The sequence below is a fragment of the Protobothrops mucrosquamatus genome, unplaced genomic scaffold, assembly GCF_001527695.2.
Source record: "Protobothrops mucrosquamatus isolate PMUCROS unplaced genomic scaffold, P.Mucros_1.0 scaffold2126, whole genome shotgun sequence".
Classification (NCBI taxonomy): domain Eukaryota; kingdom Metazoa; phylum Chordata; class Lepidosauria; order Squamata; family Viperidae; genus Protobothrops; species Protobothrops mucrosquamatus.
In genome coordinates, this window is record NW_015388226.1 from 254,485 (window position 1) to 273,055 (window position 18,571).

General features: G+C 37.1%; 1 protein-coding gene across 2 annotated transcripts; it reads right to left on the minus strand.

The window, feature by feature from the left end:
- Positions 1-2,227: 2,227 nt before the first annotated feature.
- On the minus strand, positions 2,228-17,087 carry LOC107294847 (E3 ubiquitin-protein ligase RNF170). Of its 2 annotated transcripts, none has more exons than XM_015824114.1 (8): positions 17,015-17,087; positions 12,741-12,828; positions 11,208-11,399; positions 10,267-10,342; positions 9,523-9,631; positions 8,440-8,513; positions 6,569-6,673; positions 2,228-4,830 (listed from the first exon to the last, which is right to left on the minus strand). In XM_015824114.1, exons 3-8 carry the CDS (start codon positions 11,342-11,344, stop codon positions 4,561-4,563), a joined length of 771 nt encoding a protein of 256 aa, XP_015679600.1. In that variant the 5' UTR covers positions 11,345-11,399; positions 12,741-12,828; positions 17,015-17,087; the 3' UTR covers positions 2,228-4,560. The 2 variants fall into 2 exon arrangements, with proteins under 2 accessions (XP_015679600.1, XP_015679599.1); XM_015824113.1 differs by having other exon boundaries at positions 12,741-12,832.
- Positions 17,088-18,571: the final 1,484 nt, after the last annotated feature.

The following is an 18,571-nucleotide window of genomic DNA, read 5'->3' on the forward strand; positions in this document are numbered from 1 at the left end:
TCCTGCCCCGTTGTAGCCATGAGCAACCAGACGATGGGACGGAGTGGGCGGGTGGCTGCAAAATAAGACATCCCCCAAAATAAGCCATAATGTGTCTTTTGGTTTAAAAAATATGTAAGACTGGGAAACACAGTAGGTACCACTTTGGTGAGATGAGTTGGTGCTCTGTTCAGGCAATCAAATTCCTGATGGCTCTGAACCTTCCCGGTTGCAGCGCCCATTTACAAGGCGACTCTGGGGAAGGGAGAAGTTCTTGGATGACACTGCAGGAAGAGCTGTGTCAACGCTGCTAACATTAGATGTTCTTGCTTTGACAACATATGGAGATGCAGCCTTTTTCTTTCTTATACTTTACTCTTAGAATTAGATGATGCTGGGGGAGGGGGAGGAATGTGATGGGAGTTAGTTAGACATACAATATTGTAATAAGAGCTGATAAGGCATGGCGGATAAAGAACTGGGCAGAAAGCCAGCATTTCAAACTAATTGGAGAATGTGATTTATGACTATTAGCTGTAGGAGGGAATTGTGCTTTGATCTATGTGCTGTAGGGAGGGGAAGTCAGATTTTAGCTTGGACTACGTACGTGCCGAAGCTATGCTGCTCGAATAAAGGTTCTTTAAGGTAAACAATGCCTCAAAGTTCTTTGAAGAGTTTCATCTTTCGGAACCATGACAAGCTGCTTGTCTTTCTTTCTGGTGCAAAGCAAGCTCGCCCTGTTGTGGCGCACCTTGGGAAACATGCAAGTATATCCTACAACAGAGCTGGTAAATTCTACTACTCTGCAATAACATTATGGTCTCTTGATTAATGTAACAATGCCAAACAACAACAATAACAATAACACTAAGATTTCAGAGCCATAAAATGTACAATCCATCCTGAAAACTAAGCCTCAACAGGTAATATTTTTAAAAAGGAAACAAAAAACAGTTCTAAATCAAATACATAATGTAAAACTAACTTTGAATGTGACATTCGATTACTGCATGTAAACTGGTGATTGAATCCCCTTTGTATAAGGAATCTCAATTCCTTTTAGAAATTAGTGCAATATGTATATGGTGGTACCCATCTAAATATGTAGGCAGCATGTAAAACGAGATTAGATTATTCATGCTCTATATCAAAGATTTGACAGAGGAAGTTTTTCTTGATGAATTACAACCAAATCTAGTTATTTTTCACCTTGCACAATAAAATTACAACCAAATCTAGTTATTTTTCACCTTGCACAACAAAAGCAACTGTACTCATCTGAGGTAATGCAAAATGGTGTGATTATGTCTATATTACAACTACATTAGAGGCATTATGATAGTTTTTGCCAAATTCTTAAAAAAGAATAGGTGAGTGGTTTAGTTAACTATATATTAACAGTCAATGTAAACAGAAACATTCTTTCTATAGATTCAATCTGGGTGTACATTGGAGGGTGGGTAGAAGCTAAGAAAAAAGATAATGGGAAGGCTTATTCTTTATCTTCCTCAGCCCCTGCCAAAATCTGGAAGGAACTAGGCTGAGAAGGGCTAACCTATGCTGTGTGCATGAGACGAAAAATTTTTTTTAGAAAAAATCCCAGAAAAAAGTTCTAAACAGTCAGCAATTGGAAAGCATGATGCCTATCTGAACTGACTTCTTAAAGCAGACATGTCAAACTCACGATGTCATGTGACGTCGTGCGACGTATCGGAGCTTTTTCTCCATTGTCGGTACAGAAAAAAATAGAGTATTAAAGCTCTTTGTAATTATCTTATAGCTATTTTGTTCAGTATAATACCTCAATTTCACCAAAAATGAAACTAAAAACAGAAAGCAATAAGTACCTAATTGTTTTGATTCTGCACTTATATCACACGAAGACCTTTAAAATAAGACTGACGATAACTCCTCTTTGTAAACATATATACATGATCAAGATTCTATGTTTCATAAATTATGACTCTACCTTTCCTGCCCTCCACACACAGGTTTGGTACTTGCCAAATTCACTTCCTTCAAAATTCACATCGTGCTAGAATTTTACCTGAGTTAACCAAGAAACCGTGTCGAGATGCTACTGAGGACAAAGGAGTGAGTGAAGTATTATGAGGGTTAGTAAAAAAGTAGTTTCTTTTTCTAAATTATGGTATCATGTTCCCTTTTCTACAGTTCAAATATGGATAGAACAAGTTGCTATAAGCTTTAGTTTGCAGCAGATGCATTCAAACATGTTCTCCAGATATAACTTTGAAAATTTAAGACATATGTTTATAGAAATAACAATGAAAATGGTTCCACATTTTTCAAGAAAAATTAGACCGTGGTCACATTCAGCATTTTGAGAAGATAACAAGAGAGACACATTCATTTTACAAAAAATACTACTCAAATGTACTCAACATGTACATTCCAACATATTCATTTGTTGAAATTGGCACTTGGAACCCCTGCATAGAAATGGAAGCAAAAATCAAAATGGCGTTTCAAATCCAGACTTCATCTAGAGTCTATGAAGAAAAATTTCGTTGTATCAATTAAGCTTGTTAATAATGGGAGATTTCTTTGGCAACAATTTCATCAAATTAAAAGCCTTGGATTTTTTAAAGTCAATGTTAATGCATATAATGTTTCCTCTCCTCTAACTGGAAATAAGACTTAAACATTGGCTCCTCTCTGACATGGAATTATACCCCCCATTAATCATAATTTAGAACTGTATTGGCATTTAAATGTTTAAAATTAGTCAATATTCAACATTAAAGCAGTATTCAAAATTCAGTTTTAAATGGGAATAAAATAAAATGTTAGAGTGTTGTGGAGGTATTAGATATATTCACTGCCTTGAGTTATTTATAAAAACAAAGGTGGGATATAAATAAAAATAATAAAAATCTGGCTAATAATAATTTTAAGATAATGTAAGTCTTCATAATAACAACACTGCCATAGAGAATTCAGACCAGAAATGGTCTGGTCTGGTCTGCAACGTCTTTTTTTAAAAAATATTATATTTATTAACGTACAACAAAACTTCCAATCTCTGCAGGCATTTGCTAAAAAGCAAGACCTAAATAATTTATTTCATGGATGCTTAAGGGGTTAAGCACATTCCACATATAGCTCAACTCTCAATAACTATATTTTTGGAGATTAAATGTTGTACTATGTATAGCACCCTTTACAATCCAAGCACTTAAATGCCTATTCTCATTTTTTTAATATATAGTAAAGACACTATTCTGCATATGTCTAAGGAGACAGTGCATGTTCTTCAAAGGTTAGTATATTTCCAGTTGGGATATGAAATGAAATAGTGTAAGCAGGATGGAGAACTTATAGTTATGATATTCCATTAGTCCAAACCAGGACTACAAATAACAAGGAAAGCTGGAAGTTACAGTTCACATCATATGGAAGGTTATAGTTTTTCCAGCGTTGTAGATTTGTTAAGTCATTTTCTCTTTCTTCAAGAGAAAATGCATGGCTTTAAACAAGGCAGTTCATAATGTTTTAGGACCACTTTGAAATGTAACTTGAGAAGACTTGTAGTCTGAAATTACATGTGCTTATTGAGAAGGCCTACAATGTTTAATGAGGTTTACTCTATAAGATGTTTATATACTTTTCATATAAACTATGGTTATATGATATAACCATATATCTCTGGTCCCCATGTCATTTCAAGTATATTTTCTATAAAATTCAGTTTTAGATTTTGGCTAGAGGCTCTATCAGCAATTAAATATGTCATTTAGTATTTCACCTGATTAAAGAGGCCAATTACAATTTAAACTTAAACTTTTGCCTAATCTATCTTCATGTTAGGCTAGGCTATCTTCTACTGTTAAAAAAAATATGTTGGATATTGTAATGCAAAACCTTACTACATACAATCATTAGTTATGGAGAAAACAGCATTCTCTCCATAGTGGACAGTGCAATTCCATAGGGAAAAATTATATTGAGACAATACATAATTGTACATAGTTACAACACTGTACTTACTCTGCTGATGCAATATTATGATTATTTAATACCTGCACTGCTTGTGCTTATTTAATAACTGCACTGCTTGAGCACTTCCGGCATAGGTAGACATTCTAAACAATTGTATTTAAAATTAAATTCCCCTTACCTGTTTACCCACAACCTAAAGCTGTTTTTGAAACTTTACATTGAATATGAGATTATACATTGAACAATGTTTTAAGCACATATCCAGCTAAATCAAATAAAATATTCCAAGACAAATTCCCTTTTGTCACAGCTGGTGGCTTAAATGGCATTTACTCATTCATCTGCTGTAAACATATATAAGCATGGGTTACACCTTTTTAATATCGCACACCAATTTTCCAGTTCCTTAATCACCATGACATTAATTCCTCACCCTTGCGTAATCTATTTTTATAATCTCATGTTATCTTATGCTGGCTCATGTTTGAAGTAAAGATGTGTTTTTGATTGCATAAGATGACCAAACAAAGGCTATTTAATAACCAAAATTGTGTCTAGATATTTTTCTCAAAACAGTTAATTCACTTAACGCACCTTAATGTTAATTCCTGACGTTTGTCTTCATCTGTTCAGTCTCTGTGTTACAAATTCTCGGTACATGATAGATATATATACGAGTAGCAGAAACACCACAAAAAAATCATCTAAAAATCCTAATATTCCAAACAAAGCTTCGGGTAGAAAATCCAACGGTGATGCAAGATATAACAAAGCCCCCAGGAGACAAAGGAATATTCTGATGCGGAACATCCAGAAGAGACCACCGACAGAAAACATTTCTCTGAACGCATGACGCAATAACGTAGGTAAATCCATAATCCTTTCCATAATCTAAACAAGACATACATAGTCAAAATTTGTTTGTCTTATGTGCAAGATGTAATTTGCCACAGGAGCATTTAACAGATCAGAGCTGAGGCTTTTAATGTGCAATCAAATTGGATCACTTTAGGGGCAGAGGTGAGGAACTATGGTCCCTTTATGAGTTATGGACTTCAACTGCCAGAATTCCTGAGCCAACATGGCTGGCTTAGGAATTCTGGGAGTTGAAGTCCACAAGTCATAAAATGGACACAGTTTCCCACCCATGCTTTAGAGAGAGCTAAATTTCTTTCCCCAGGACCTTTAACTGAATTATCTATAGTGGTCAATAATAACCCAACCTCAATAAAAAAAATGCATGGAAACTCTTAATAAAAGACATGCAAAGTTAGACAAGCTAATAAAACCAGCAAAACATAGAAATAACATGGTTGTGCAAAATCTTCTGAGGAGAGCTTTAGTCACAGGAAGTCTCCCACAAAGCCATTCCTTGAAGTATCAAGGTAGTCACATCCTTCTTCCCAAAGCTTTGAGCTGATTATTTAAGATTGTCTCTCCATGCATGTACATGCAGAAAATGCTTCTGCTAGGACCACTATCAAGGAGACTTACTCACCTTCATACTTCAAGGTAGCATATTCATATGAATATAGAATATGCAAAGCATATTGTCATTTTATTGGATTAGGAATATTTATTTCTAATGATTTTAATGTTCTTATAATGAAAGACGCCCAGAGTTTGCTTCAAAACGAGATGGGAGGCAAATTAATTTAATTAATAAACTAATAAAAAATAAATTTGGTGTAAACAGTGCCTCCACAAATGATCTGCACAGCTTCATTAAATAAGAAAGACTGGCATCATAATTGTTCAATATCAGAGGGAGCTTGCCTGACAGTAGCTTGTCAAAGGTTCCCTAACGAATTCATGGACTGCATGAGATTTGGACTAGAGATCATTTTGCTCATAGCTCTCTCTTCTAACTACGTTAGTAGTTTTTGAGCAAACCTGCTTGGCAATGCAGGTTGCACATTGCTACAAAAACCTATGAGTAAAGAACAAGTGAAACCACTGGTCACATCTCCGTGATATAAATTATTATAATATGGATAGTATTACCCAGGAAGAGATATTGTATGGTTAAAACATTGTATTGCTGAGATAGCAGAAAGGCAAAATTGCTAAAGTTTTGGGGGGGGAGTTAAAAATTATTCTGCTAGACTTCCTTAGATTTCAGAAGTTTGTATTTTTCTAGCAAAGCTCATATTTTTAATCCTAACTGCATACTAAGAATGTTGCTACTCATGGTGATTCTTTATCTTATTTATGGTTCCACAAATCTATCTGATTTACTTAAAACTTTTAAAGTCCCTCTTCTGAGTGACATGGGATTCTGAAAGCAAGACGAAGACTGCTCCTTCAATAATGCCGCTCTATTGCAATGTGAACTGGAGAAGGAGATGGGTACTGAAAAACATGGGCACAATTCCCATCCATTCTTTACTTCTGAGACAGAATGAGGAAGTGGCCTTTACCTTAGAAGTCAGCTAGGAAACAATAGCCATGGCTATTGTTAAAAAAAATACTGAAATTATCTTTCCACTTGCTCTTACTACCCCAGCTTCACTTCCCCAAGCTGGGAAGATAGCTTGGACTTGTCCAACTCACACAGGAAAATGCAGCATTTGTCATAATAAATAGAACACTGGGCATATTATTTTAATCGTTCTAACCCCATACATACCGATCTTGGCTGTCCCGAGAATCTCCTATTGTAATCATTAACGTCATGAAGCACCTGGGCGGCATCCTCTTGTCCCTCATCAAAGAGTGGTAAAAATAAAGTTACCTGAATTAAAAAAACAGCCATTCAATATCCTCATGCAGAATCCACCTTCCCTTTCTTACATAGTAGATATATATTTAAAAGGGTTTATGGGTAGTCCTCGTCTTACAACCATTCGTTTAGCTACTGTCTGAAGTTACAATGGCACTGAAAAAAATGGCTCACAAGCAGTTCACGGACTTATAACTACCGCAGCAACCCCATGGCCATGGGATCAAAATTCGGCCACCTGACAACTGGCATGTATTTACGATGATTGTAGCATCCTAGAGTCACGTGATCATTATCTGTGATTCTTCCCAGACTGCTTTCAACAAGCAAAGTCAATGAGGGAATTCAAACTCGCTGAGCAACTGCAGTGATTAGTTTAACTACCATGACAAAAAAGGTCATAAAATCAGGCACGGTTTACTTAACAACAGCCTTGTTAAGCAATGGAAATTCTGGTTCCCAGTTGAGGATTACTTGTATATTTAAGAGTAATTTGTCAAGCAAAAAGTTTTGGGAAGAATGCAGAGGTATTCCTGCCAGGTCTTTCTTACAATCTATAGCATATTATTAGGATCACAGAAATTCAGGTGGTTACTTATTACACTTCAAAACTATTTTAACAACTGTGATGTTCAGAAAGGAATAGAAATAGATTAAGAAAGTATAAGGAAATAACTAGAGAGGCTAAAACGCAGAATAAAAACATAAAAACATACAGAGGGAGTGCATTTAATGGACACAATTTCCAAAGATCTGGAGAAGAGAAATAAGGATTTTTAAAAAACCAAGAGACCAAAATACAAAGTAAGCCTGGTGGATATTTCATTCTTGCGATAACTTGAGAAAAGGCCTCAGGTGGTAATCTTACAGTCTAAGCAAATAAACGTGAAAGGTGATCCAGTGGTTAATCTGACCCCAAACCACTTAAGACATTAAAAAGTAAAAATGGACTGGCAACAGTGCAGATGATAAAATATTGACATATTACGGCAATGCTTGTTAGACCTATATCAGGGGTACGCAACCTTGGCTCTTTTATGACTTGTGGACTTCAACTCCCAGAATTCCTGAGCCAGCATAGTTGAAGTCCACAAATCATAAAAGAGCCAAGGTTGCCTACCCCTGACCTATACGAAATTCCAGTTGCCTTATTTTGAATTCGGAACTTTCTCAACCATTTTGAAGTCCTCTATATAAATTGGAGTAATCCAAATGAGATTTGAAAACCTACACATCTGTTCTGTGTTGAAGCACTTGCCAAATTAGTGTTCAGTAAAAAGTTCAGAAAGTCAGGAAACTAAGCACTCTATAAACTTTTATCTGAATAGTTGCAGGAAGGAAGATTAAAGGAAGATTATTTCTTATCTGCGGGAACATTACAGATATTTGATAGTAATGTGTAACTACTTTAACTCTAATCCATGAAAATGTTTCTCTCAAGTAATCTATGTTGGTGCTATGGAATGTTTAGTTATTTTTCTATAAAATGTACCTTACTTTTATCTTGTGAAATTCGTAATATAAAATCCTGCTTTAGATTCTACAGAAAATGTTATTATACTCTAGATTGTATCATTCTTTAAATATATTAAAAGCCAATGTTAAAGATGACAAGGAAAGCAAAAGACATAGTACACCAAATGTATTTAAAATCACAGTTTAAAAAAAAGCTTAGGAGCTAAACTTCCTAAGTTTCCATTTATACTTAGAATAAAGCATAAAACAACATTTATAATATTAAGAGCTAGAATTTTACATCAAAATATTCATATTATTACCGTTTGTCTGCAGATAGGGCAGTGTATCGCACCTAGCCATGATCCGCATCTCCAATACGCAATAATGCAGGAACCTAAAGAAAATAACGTATTAATTTCTTAAAACTCTAAATACAAGTAGTCCTTGATCTACAACCATTTGTTTAGTGACTGTTTGAAGTTACAAGGGTACTGAAAAAAATGACTTATAACCATTTTTCACACTTACAACTGTTGCAGTGGTCCCGTGGTGATGTGATCAAAATTTGGATGCTTAGCAACTAGCGTGTATTTATGACGGTCGCAGAGTCCTGGGGTCCTGTGATCACCTTTTGTGACGTTCCAACAAGTGAAATCAATGGGGAAGCCAAATTCACCTGACAATCCTGTTACTAACTTAACTTCCGTTACATTCACTTAACAACAGTGGCAAGAAACAACATAACAACTGTTTTGCTTATCAACAGAAAATTTCGGCTCAATTATGGTTGTAAGTTGAGGAGTACCTGTACCTGAATGTGAGTCAGTACCTCACTTAAAAACAAACAGAGGTTCACTGATAAATTAGTAAAAAATTATTTGCCAGTTTAAGACACTGAATCTCAGAAGAAAGGACTGCTTATGAACATCACTGAAATATGCATTATATGAATTCTTTGCCCAAATACTAGCAATCCCTGTATCAGTTAATGAAACTTGCATTATACGAGTTGCTGCAAATCTAGTCCAAAGAAATAGAACTTAAAGGTATAAATCAGGCATGTCAAACTCGCAACTTTTTCTGGTTTTCCAGTTTTGTCGTGATGCATCCAGCCTGTAGGCCGGCAGTTTGACATGCCTGGTATAAATGGACAAAAAAATGCCATGTAATAGCCATCCACTTTATACATTTTAAAAGTCATGACTGACTGACTGACTGATATACAGTATATAAAACATGTAACAGCAGGAGAAGATCAGCTGAAATAATTAAAATAGAATTTTTCACTTCTTTATGGCCAATCCATTTCCAAAAACAGCATTATTTTGCATATTTCCTCAGCAACTCTTCCCATTTCTAGGAATGTAAGAAATTATTCAGATTTTATTTTTATTTTTGCATACCACAGAAAAGATGTCCACAATTTGTTTCAATGGGAAATGTAGCCTGTTGTAAACACACTGGGCAGGACAAATCAGTATAGAAATGTTGCCTGTCACCAACTATATTTTCCTGGGGGGAAAAAAGAGAGAGATATAATTAATTCAAGCAGAACAAATTATTTTATTTGTAACAAGCTGCAAAATAGTTAGATTGGCATAATTACAAGAAAGAAATCTCAGACTGGTATGCTTTCTTTGATAAATAATAAAGGAAGGAAGAAATAAGATCATACAATAGTACGCCACAGATACAGGACAGCTCATTCTCAACAAATATTTGGATAAGATAAAATCTCATTTTGAAATTTCTTAGAACTTTTCTGTTTGGATTGCTCTTTGATGGCCATGATTAAGAGGGAGATAACAGGGTTTATTTATAATTCTTATCTGTTTCAACTCAGAATAGCTGCAGCATACTTTTATAACAAAAAAGATCCAAGCTTTCAAATTGTGGTTAAAGTTTTAGGTCCCTACGGAGTCCCTAAAGCTTTGCTTCTTTAATAAACATTTTAAATATATATTCCTGAAAATCCACATCAACATCTAATTTTGAAATTATATAATCAAGTTTATTTTTAGGAAAAAGAACTACGGTATCCAAACCCTATCAAGCTCAAATGTTTCTATATTTGGCGATTGCCTGAGAAATGTTCTGAGATATAATTGATATATATTAAAAAGAATTGTGCATAAATGTATATCTACCTGTTCCGACTGTATTTGTTGTCTAACTGCCCTCACTAGCTCTTGGTTTTCTGGATGAATATCAGATTGCCCATCTCTGTTAAGAGAAGAAATACTATTAATAAAACATTCAAAAATGGAATCAGACAGAACAATATAAATTCATCGTGTTTAGAATTCTAAGGGTCTCTAATCTTTGCATGCTGTTATTTTAAGAGCTGCTACATTTATCTGAACTATAGAATGAAATCTCCAAAGATAATATTAATCAAGGTGTAAAATAAATATACTAAAACATTAAAAGTGTTTAATAACCTTTTGTGCTTAAGATAAAAGTGACAATGCCTTATTTTTCCTTTGCATAACGAAATCCTTGGCTGAGCATGCTTTTCATTGTATTTCATCACTGATCATATAAATATCATTTGGAGGCAAACATGCAGATCCAACTTTAAAAGCTACAACATCCACAATAAAACAAGTAAAGAAATCCCACACATGAGAGGAGCCTCATAATTCTATTCAATATTCTGAACTGGTTAATTTAAGAATTAGTCAGCATAGTAACTATGTGATTCAAATCTGAGTTCTGTTTAAGCTTTACATTATAGTAATACTTTCTCTACTTTCTTTCCAATTTCTTTTAATTATATTGCATACGATTAGAATCTACATGTGGGGCTGGGAGGTTAATCAAAATTTATTTTAAATAGCCTCTATGATAAGTAAGATGAAAAGAAAGCAGTCTAACTTCAATGAACATTACAGCTTGTTTGAACCAAATCTCACCAACTTGAAAGCATATTGATCAGCAGATCGCTTCTGGATGTTGCCCCCAGAATGTGTAACCAATTACCTAAACTACTATTCCAAATAATTTAATTTACAAGAAATGAGTAAAATTGACATACTTCAACAACAGCAAAATCTTGTAGTGCTATCAACATTGTACTTCGTCTTACCTTAATAGCATGTATGTCAGTGCAACTAGGAATGTGATGCTAAGCACTATCGCCAGCAAAACCTGGTCACTTATTCCTTCTATCATCGAATCGCTATCTAGTACCAGTCTTTGAACTTCAGATTCCTGGCTGGCCATTCCATTCTGATTTCCTGGACTATCACAGTCCAGTGGGAAGTAGGAATAAGATGTCCTTGAATGAAAATGATCCCAGAAAGTAGAAAGGGAAAGTCACAGATGCATAATAAGACAAATATATATTAGACATGTACTAAAGGCAGATTCCACTCCCAAGATTTGTATTTTAAAACAAGAACATTCTGGGTTTCAGTTTGATGAGAAAGTGCACATAGCACTAATGATGGCACTATTATTATGACATTATGAAATATAATGTCCTTGGCTTGCTAACAGATTAATGGTTTTATATTTTTCAGGATGTTAAATGGGTTATTGCTTTATTTTCTTATAAGTTGTGAATTTATTATTGCACTGGTGATATTTTTATTTTTAAAGGTGTTTAGATTCCAATGACTAAAAGTACTTCCAATAAATAATAATCAAATAACTGAATAACCTAAAGCTAGGCAGTGAGAAAACATGCAGTATACTTAAATAGGGATAAGTAGCAGTAATATATGTTTGCCTCAAAATATATACAAAGTGTATTTTCTTCCAAACAGCCCAACAAGACCATGATACATTGATACATTTTAAGATGAGATTGTACTTAGATTTTGATGGATTATATTTTACACAGATTAAAATCTCAATTTCTAGAAATTAAGAACCAGTGGAATCTTCTTTCTGGTAAACTAAACCAGAGTTAACACGTTCTGGGTTTCCTCTCCACATTTCAAGTCTCCACAAGTTAAAAAAGACTTTTTTAAAAAGCAGCTCTTCCTTGGAAGCTGATCCAAGCTGTCCTCACCTATTCTTAAGAGATTTTTCAATACAAGAGTTTGACCCTGGAGTATGGAAATTAAAATCGATGAACAGAACGACTCTTCTCTACCATTAAGCAATAGCAATTTCCTGTCTGTCTATGCTTAGAATTTAATGTGCTGTTAATTACACGAAAAAGCCACCCCTACTTTGACTCTATCAGTCTTTAGCTAAAAAGCCAAATGACTCGCATAGTTCAAAAACAGTCACCAAAATGTGGATATTCATTTTGATGCATTTTTTTCAAAGAAGTGCAGTAGAATGATGCAATAAAAATATGTAATTAAAAGAACAGGAGAAGAATCAACCAACTAGTCTTGCCCAAACTATTATTGCTCTCTATTTCTGCAATCTTCCACCGTGCTTCAATCTGTCTTCCTCTAATCTCCAGAATATGTGCAACTGTAAAACTATCTGACAGCACTGAGACCTTAAGGTTAAAGAAAAGACAAAATAGCATTTAGATAAAAAGCCAATTCATGCAGAGATTAATATGTAACTTCTCAGAAAGCCTCTGTGCAAATGCCAAAAAGGGAAATCCTTGCTTTAATACAATGATATTTTTAGATCAAATGCCCACTCTTTTTACCTCAGCTGGAAATGAGAAGACTCATCACTGTGTCATCTTCAGAATCAAACGAAATGTTTCAGATGCTGGAGTTTGAAACCTCTGAATTCTGCCTTGGGAAAAAGAGATATTTTGAGGCTATTTCTTAACTTCTTATTTTAGCATAGCATTTATCCTACATTAACTCATTTCCAGAAACAGAGATATAAAGAAATCTATCTTCACATGGAATAAAACATGAGGGTGTAAAAATATCAAGAGAAGAAATTATATATCACATCTATTCACAAATAAGACAGGAATGAAATAAAGGTAGTCCTCAACTTACGACAATTGAGCCCAAAATTTCTCTTGTTAAGTGAGACATTTGTTAAGTGAGTTTTGCCTCATTTTATGACCTTTCCACAGTTGTTAAGTGAATCCCTGCAGCTGATAAGTCAATAACCCGATTGTTAAATGAATCTGGCTTCCCCATTGACTTTGCTTGTCAGAAGGTCGCAAAAGATGATTGCATGACTCTGGGACTCAGCAATGGTCATAAATATGATCACACGATCATGGGGATGCTGCAAAGATTGTAACTGCGAAAAACAGTCATAAGTCACATTTTTCAATGCCATTGTAACTTTGAATGGTCACTAAATGAACTGTTATAAGACGAGGACTACCTGTAGTGAAAAGTACTAAAATGAAGTTTAATTAATTTGGGGGAAAAAATAGAACTTTAAAATATGTAGTTGAATTCCTGTTCTCATGATTACAACAATATAGTAGCTATACAGCCTGCTCCCATTTGAATCTTTAACCTTCATCCAATCTATTTTGAAATAGATTTGCGCTAATGTGCAGTTCTTGAATCCCTGAACTGGTAGATATAAATATGCTGGCATAAAAATGTGCTGGCCTGACAACAAGACCAGCCAATTGTGCTCTCATTACAGTTTTATTGCGAGAGTTGAGCTAGGGAAAGTGATTGGTGCATTCCTTTGATTTTGCTTCTGCTTCCATGAAGCCTCACACACTGGCAGACATGATAACCTTCTTTTGCTGTCTCTAATATAGATCAGAAATGGGGGAACAGATACATTTTCACAAATGATTACATCTTTCCATGCATCTGAAAATAGGCTTTCTGCACTGAAAAACCTTCCTGCAATCCTCATAGATATTAGTAAAGGTATGTAACAAGTAGTCCTCAACTTACAACCATAATTGAGCCCAAAATTTCTATTGTCAAGTAAGACATTTGTTAAGTGAATTTTGCCCCATTTTACGACCTTCCTTGCATCAGTTGTTAAGTGAATTACTGCAGTAGATAAGTTAGTAACCTATCTGCTAAGTGAATCTGACTTCCCCATTGACTCTGCTTGCCAAAAGGTTGCAAAAGGGGATCGCATGACCTTGGGACACAGCAACGGTCGTAAGTATGAACCAGTTGCCAAGCATCTGAATTTTGATCACATGATCATGGGGATGCTGGAAAGCTCGTACTGTGAAAAACGATCATAAGTCACTTTTTACAGTGCCGTTGTAACTTTGAATGGTCACTAAATGAATTGTTGTAAGTCGAGGACTAGGTGTACTCTAGTTACAAAAAAATAAAAATCTGCCTTTGCTTTATTATGGTACTCTAAGAATGAATGGACAATAGTGATTTTGATTAGACAACATTTCCCACAACCTAAGTCAACAAATTTAGGACCCCCATATTTTAAACTGTATATAAAATATGAGACACTGGATGTTCTGCTCCATACTTCATGGCTTACAGTGGAACTATTCTATAGGTAGAATAGAAACTATTTTATCACAAGTCTGTCACACATAAATATAACCATGTTAGTATTCTAGCAGTACGTGAAAACTCTACATTAAAGCACCTGTCCTATCTTTCTTGTTATTGAACCAGGAATTTTTTTTTAAAAAAAATCAAAAGACATAAATAATAAATCATGTTCATATTGTTGCTAAGAAAATTATTTGGGTATCTCCATGTAATTATCAGTTGAATTCAAATCAAGGTCTTACCAGAAGTAAGGCTGAGAGCTAAATAAAATTAAGTAGAGGACCACATTGGCATCACCCCCATCTCATTCCCACTAGAAGTCATCATGATCATGCTCTGTTGTTCCCATACCTGGACCTGAAACCTGAATGGAAAGGGTCCAGATAATCTACCTACAACACGACCCTCTGAAGCTACAGCCTTTTCTAAAAAGTTGGCGATAGAATGAAACACTTGATCCATTGATGGCTTCTTGAGAAAGGAGACTACCACATCTCTCAGTGATAAATGCAGCACCGCCTGGACTCAGCTACATATCATTATCCAGGAAGATTAACTAACTAGGAGGTATATGGAGCTAATATACAGGGGCTGAGATAATAGCACTGAGAACCCTGTCCACTTCCTCAGAACTAAACAAAATCACACTTATTCCAGATAACAGAGCCAGAGTGTCCTATCAATTTTGCAGGATCTGCTGGTGCATATCTGGCTCTGTTCTTCCAAGGAGGCACTAAGTCATTTTGAACAGAGTCACCAGCCAACAATCTGAAGATGCTGTATGGGTAGAAAAATAACTATGTTTTGTTGCCATTTATAAGGCGGCCCTTATGGGTAAGATTCCAAAATTAAAAAAAAAAGATTATTTTCCTTTAAAGAAACTTAAAACTTCTCTAGAATAGTTAAAGTACAATATTCTATAATTATTTTATTCTTTGGTGTTGGTGCTTGACACTTAAAAGTTTACTGCCATTCACCCCGAGTAAACTATAATAAGCCAGTTTGAAAGGAAAACTGCCATGGAAATGGTGAGAACTATTGCAGCAATGCCAAAATTCCAAAAAATTCTGTAATGTCTTAAGGGAAATTAATTATGAGATACGTTTTTTTCTGTGGAGTTTACTTTGATACATTAAACTATCGAAAAAATGTAGTTGCAATTTTTGTAGCTGAGGATTAAACCTGTCAATATCCCAAACCTAAGAACACCAATGAACCCAGAGTCATCCTACCATTCCATATCTATTCACAGGTACTATTTATTCTGGCTAACTGAAGAGCTTCCATTATTACAGTATGTTTACAAAATGTTCGCACTCTAACATACATCACTTTGACTTCAAAAAGAGAACACAAAGAAATAACACTTGGCTATCTTGATGTTGTGAATCTGCTAACACAATAAGCCCCATCCTCACTTCTGTAGAAAAAAAATGCAAAAAAAATCCAATTAGTTTTCTTTCTTCATGGACTGCAACTTGATTTTTTTTTCATTGCAATTTCTTTTACTAAAATGGCTTTTGCCTAGGTGAAGCAGCTACCATCTACATAAAATTAGCTTTAAAAATTAGCAGAGTGTTTCTCAATCTTAGCAATTTTTAAGATGTGTGGACTTCAACTCCCAAAATTCCCCAGCCAGCATGCTGGCTAAAGAATTCTGCCAGTTGAAGCCAAAACACTGGATTGGCGTAAGAAAAACGTAGAAAAATCATATATATTTATGTATGGAAATGAAAGTCAACCTCTTGAGGTAGAGCAGGGCACACAACTTAATTACACAAAGTTGCAGGCGGAAGTCCCCAGGCTCAAAACTCCTGCATTTCCAGACACACTTTGCAGTAGCCAAGGAGTTACACTAAAGAATGAATATACCAGGACTGCGTTCACCCGATATACTTATTTCTGATTTAAGTTAATCACTGCGTATGGAGTTAACCCATTTTTCTGGTTTCCGTCTGTATTACTGTAACCGTGCAAGCCTGGTTTTGTACAAACCTAAGGAAAATACACAGATCATATTCCCCTTTCAAGTCGGAGTTCTCCCCAAACCTTAACCAAAGGAGCATTTCCCATCCCCAGCTATTGTTACAACCCTCCAGACAGTTTAGATTCTACTATTAGACTTTAGGAATAGCCTTCCACCCTGCACGCGGGGCCGATATCACGACCGCTCTTCTTCCTGGGCTTGAAGTTACTTCGGATAACTATTTGGGGGGGAAAAAAGGGGGGGGCGGAAAGGGAACCCCAAGGTAGCCCCCTCCCCCGCCGATACCGCGCGGGCTTCCCTTAAGACCCATCTTCGCAACTTGGTCATTTCTGCAAACGGGCGGGACTTCGCAGGCAGCTTTCTGCAAGGAGGAGAACCGAGAGGAAACCTGCGGGCAGGGAAAGCCGAATTTGAATACGCTGCAGAAAAACCGCGGCTCCAGCGGCGGACACGCAACGAGGGCAGCTACCCGTGGGTCAACCCTCGGTATAGGCTCCTGCCCCCCCCCCACAGCCTGAGTACCTCAGTCCCCGACGGGCACCCGCGAAGGCCTGTCGGCCCCCAGCAGAGACAGCGACGCGCTCCAGCCAACCCGGCTTCGCTCCGCCCCCTTCGCCCTCAGCGTGACTGGGCCGAGCCAGCGCTTTTTTTTTTTTTCCTTTCCCGACGCGCGCATGCGCGGTGCGGGCCGGAGCCGAACGGAGCGGGCGGATCCCGAAGGGACCTCGGTGACGTGTCTGCGTTACAGCTGCCCTGCCCGGCCCGGCGCGGCTGTGTGCCGGCCTGGGTTGGGGGGGAGAAGAAAGAAACGCGACGGCGACAAGGCGGAGGTGTCACCGGAAGGCGCCTGTTAAAAGCTCGGCTGCCCACCGCTGGAAGGGGGAATCCCGCCGCCCGCCCGCCCACCCGCCCTGAACCATGTTCAACGTCGAGAGTCTGGAGCGGGCCGAGCTCGGGGAGAGCTTGCTCACTTGGGTGAGTGACGAAAGGCCCCGGCTGAGCAATGCCGCCGTTGTCGCCTGCAGCTCCACCAGCCCGGTCCGATCCGGCCCGGCCTTGCGTGCCTTTCCCCCCCCCCCCCGCCTCGAAGTAGCCGGGCGTAGTTGTTGTCTTTCCGAAGTTGTGCTTTAAAAAATGTTTGCCTGAAATGCAGGATGTGTGTGTGTGCGTGTGAATGTCAGACACGGAACGTTAACGTTGGCCCGAGAATCAGGGTGGGGGCTGCAGAGGGTTCTCATGGAAGGTCTCTACCAGGGGCCGGTTGTGTTGCATTGTAGGAGAGAAAGACTCCACGTAGCTGTCTTTTTGTTCTTGGCGGCGCCGGGAGGGCTGCTTTACCGAGCTAAACTAAAATAGCTGTCCTTTCATCCCTTCATTTTATTCCCCTCTCTGCCTTCCTTGAAATGCATTTCATGCCTTTAAATGCTGTAGGGACTTTCTTCCTCCGTTGTTTGTAAAAAGTTGACTGTTTGGGCTAGTTCACTGCTGGACAGTCCTGGAAAGAAAGGACAGAGATAGCAACAGCAATAGCACTTATACACCGCTTCACGGGGCTTTATAGCCCTCTCTAAGCGGTTTACAGAGTCAGCCTATTGCCCCCCAAACAATCTGGGTCCTCGTTTTACTGACTTCTGAAGGATGAAAGGCTGAGTCAATCCTGAGATGCTTGTTATTTAAGACTGTTGCTCTTTGGGCACAAAGGATCAATATTTTTATGCCTCCCGAGATTATGTCGAATCTTTGAAATAGTGGTGAATATCTGTATTCGAATATTATTTAGAATCTGGCCAGCCAAGAATATTAAAATGTTATCTAGTTGGTATATCCATACTTAATTTGCTGTCTCCCTCAAGCTGGCCATAGTGGGTTTGTTACCACATCCTGTTGTGATTGCATCCTGGATTGGTCTCCTGCATTCCTTTCATGTATAGGTATTGCGCTGATATTTCTAGTGGGAAAGAGGAGTTATTTCTACAGGACTGCTTGTTTGTTGATGTACGAAGATGCAGTTTTATATTGAAGATGTATTGGGTGTTTCTCTGTATGTTGTAAGGTACCATGGAAAGAGAAGATGAGTCC

Bases quoted from the DNA above. Each gene is read 5' to 3' on its own strand.
- LOC107294847 (XM_015824114.1), bottom strand. From the start codon at position 11,344: ATGGCCAGCCAGGAATCTGAAGTTCAAAGACTGGTACTAGATAGCGAT. The intron at 9,632-10,266 runs GTAGATATACAT...TTTTCCCCCCAG, and splicing joins AACAAATACAGTCGGAACAG to GAAAATATAGTTGGTGACAG. The intron at 8,514-9,522 runs GTATGCAAAAAT...TATTTTCTTTAG, and splicing joins TTGTGGACATCTTTTCTGTG to GTTCCTGCATTATTGCGTAT.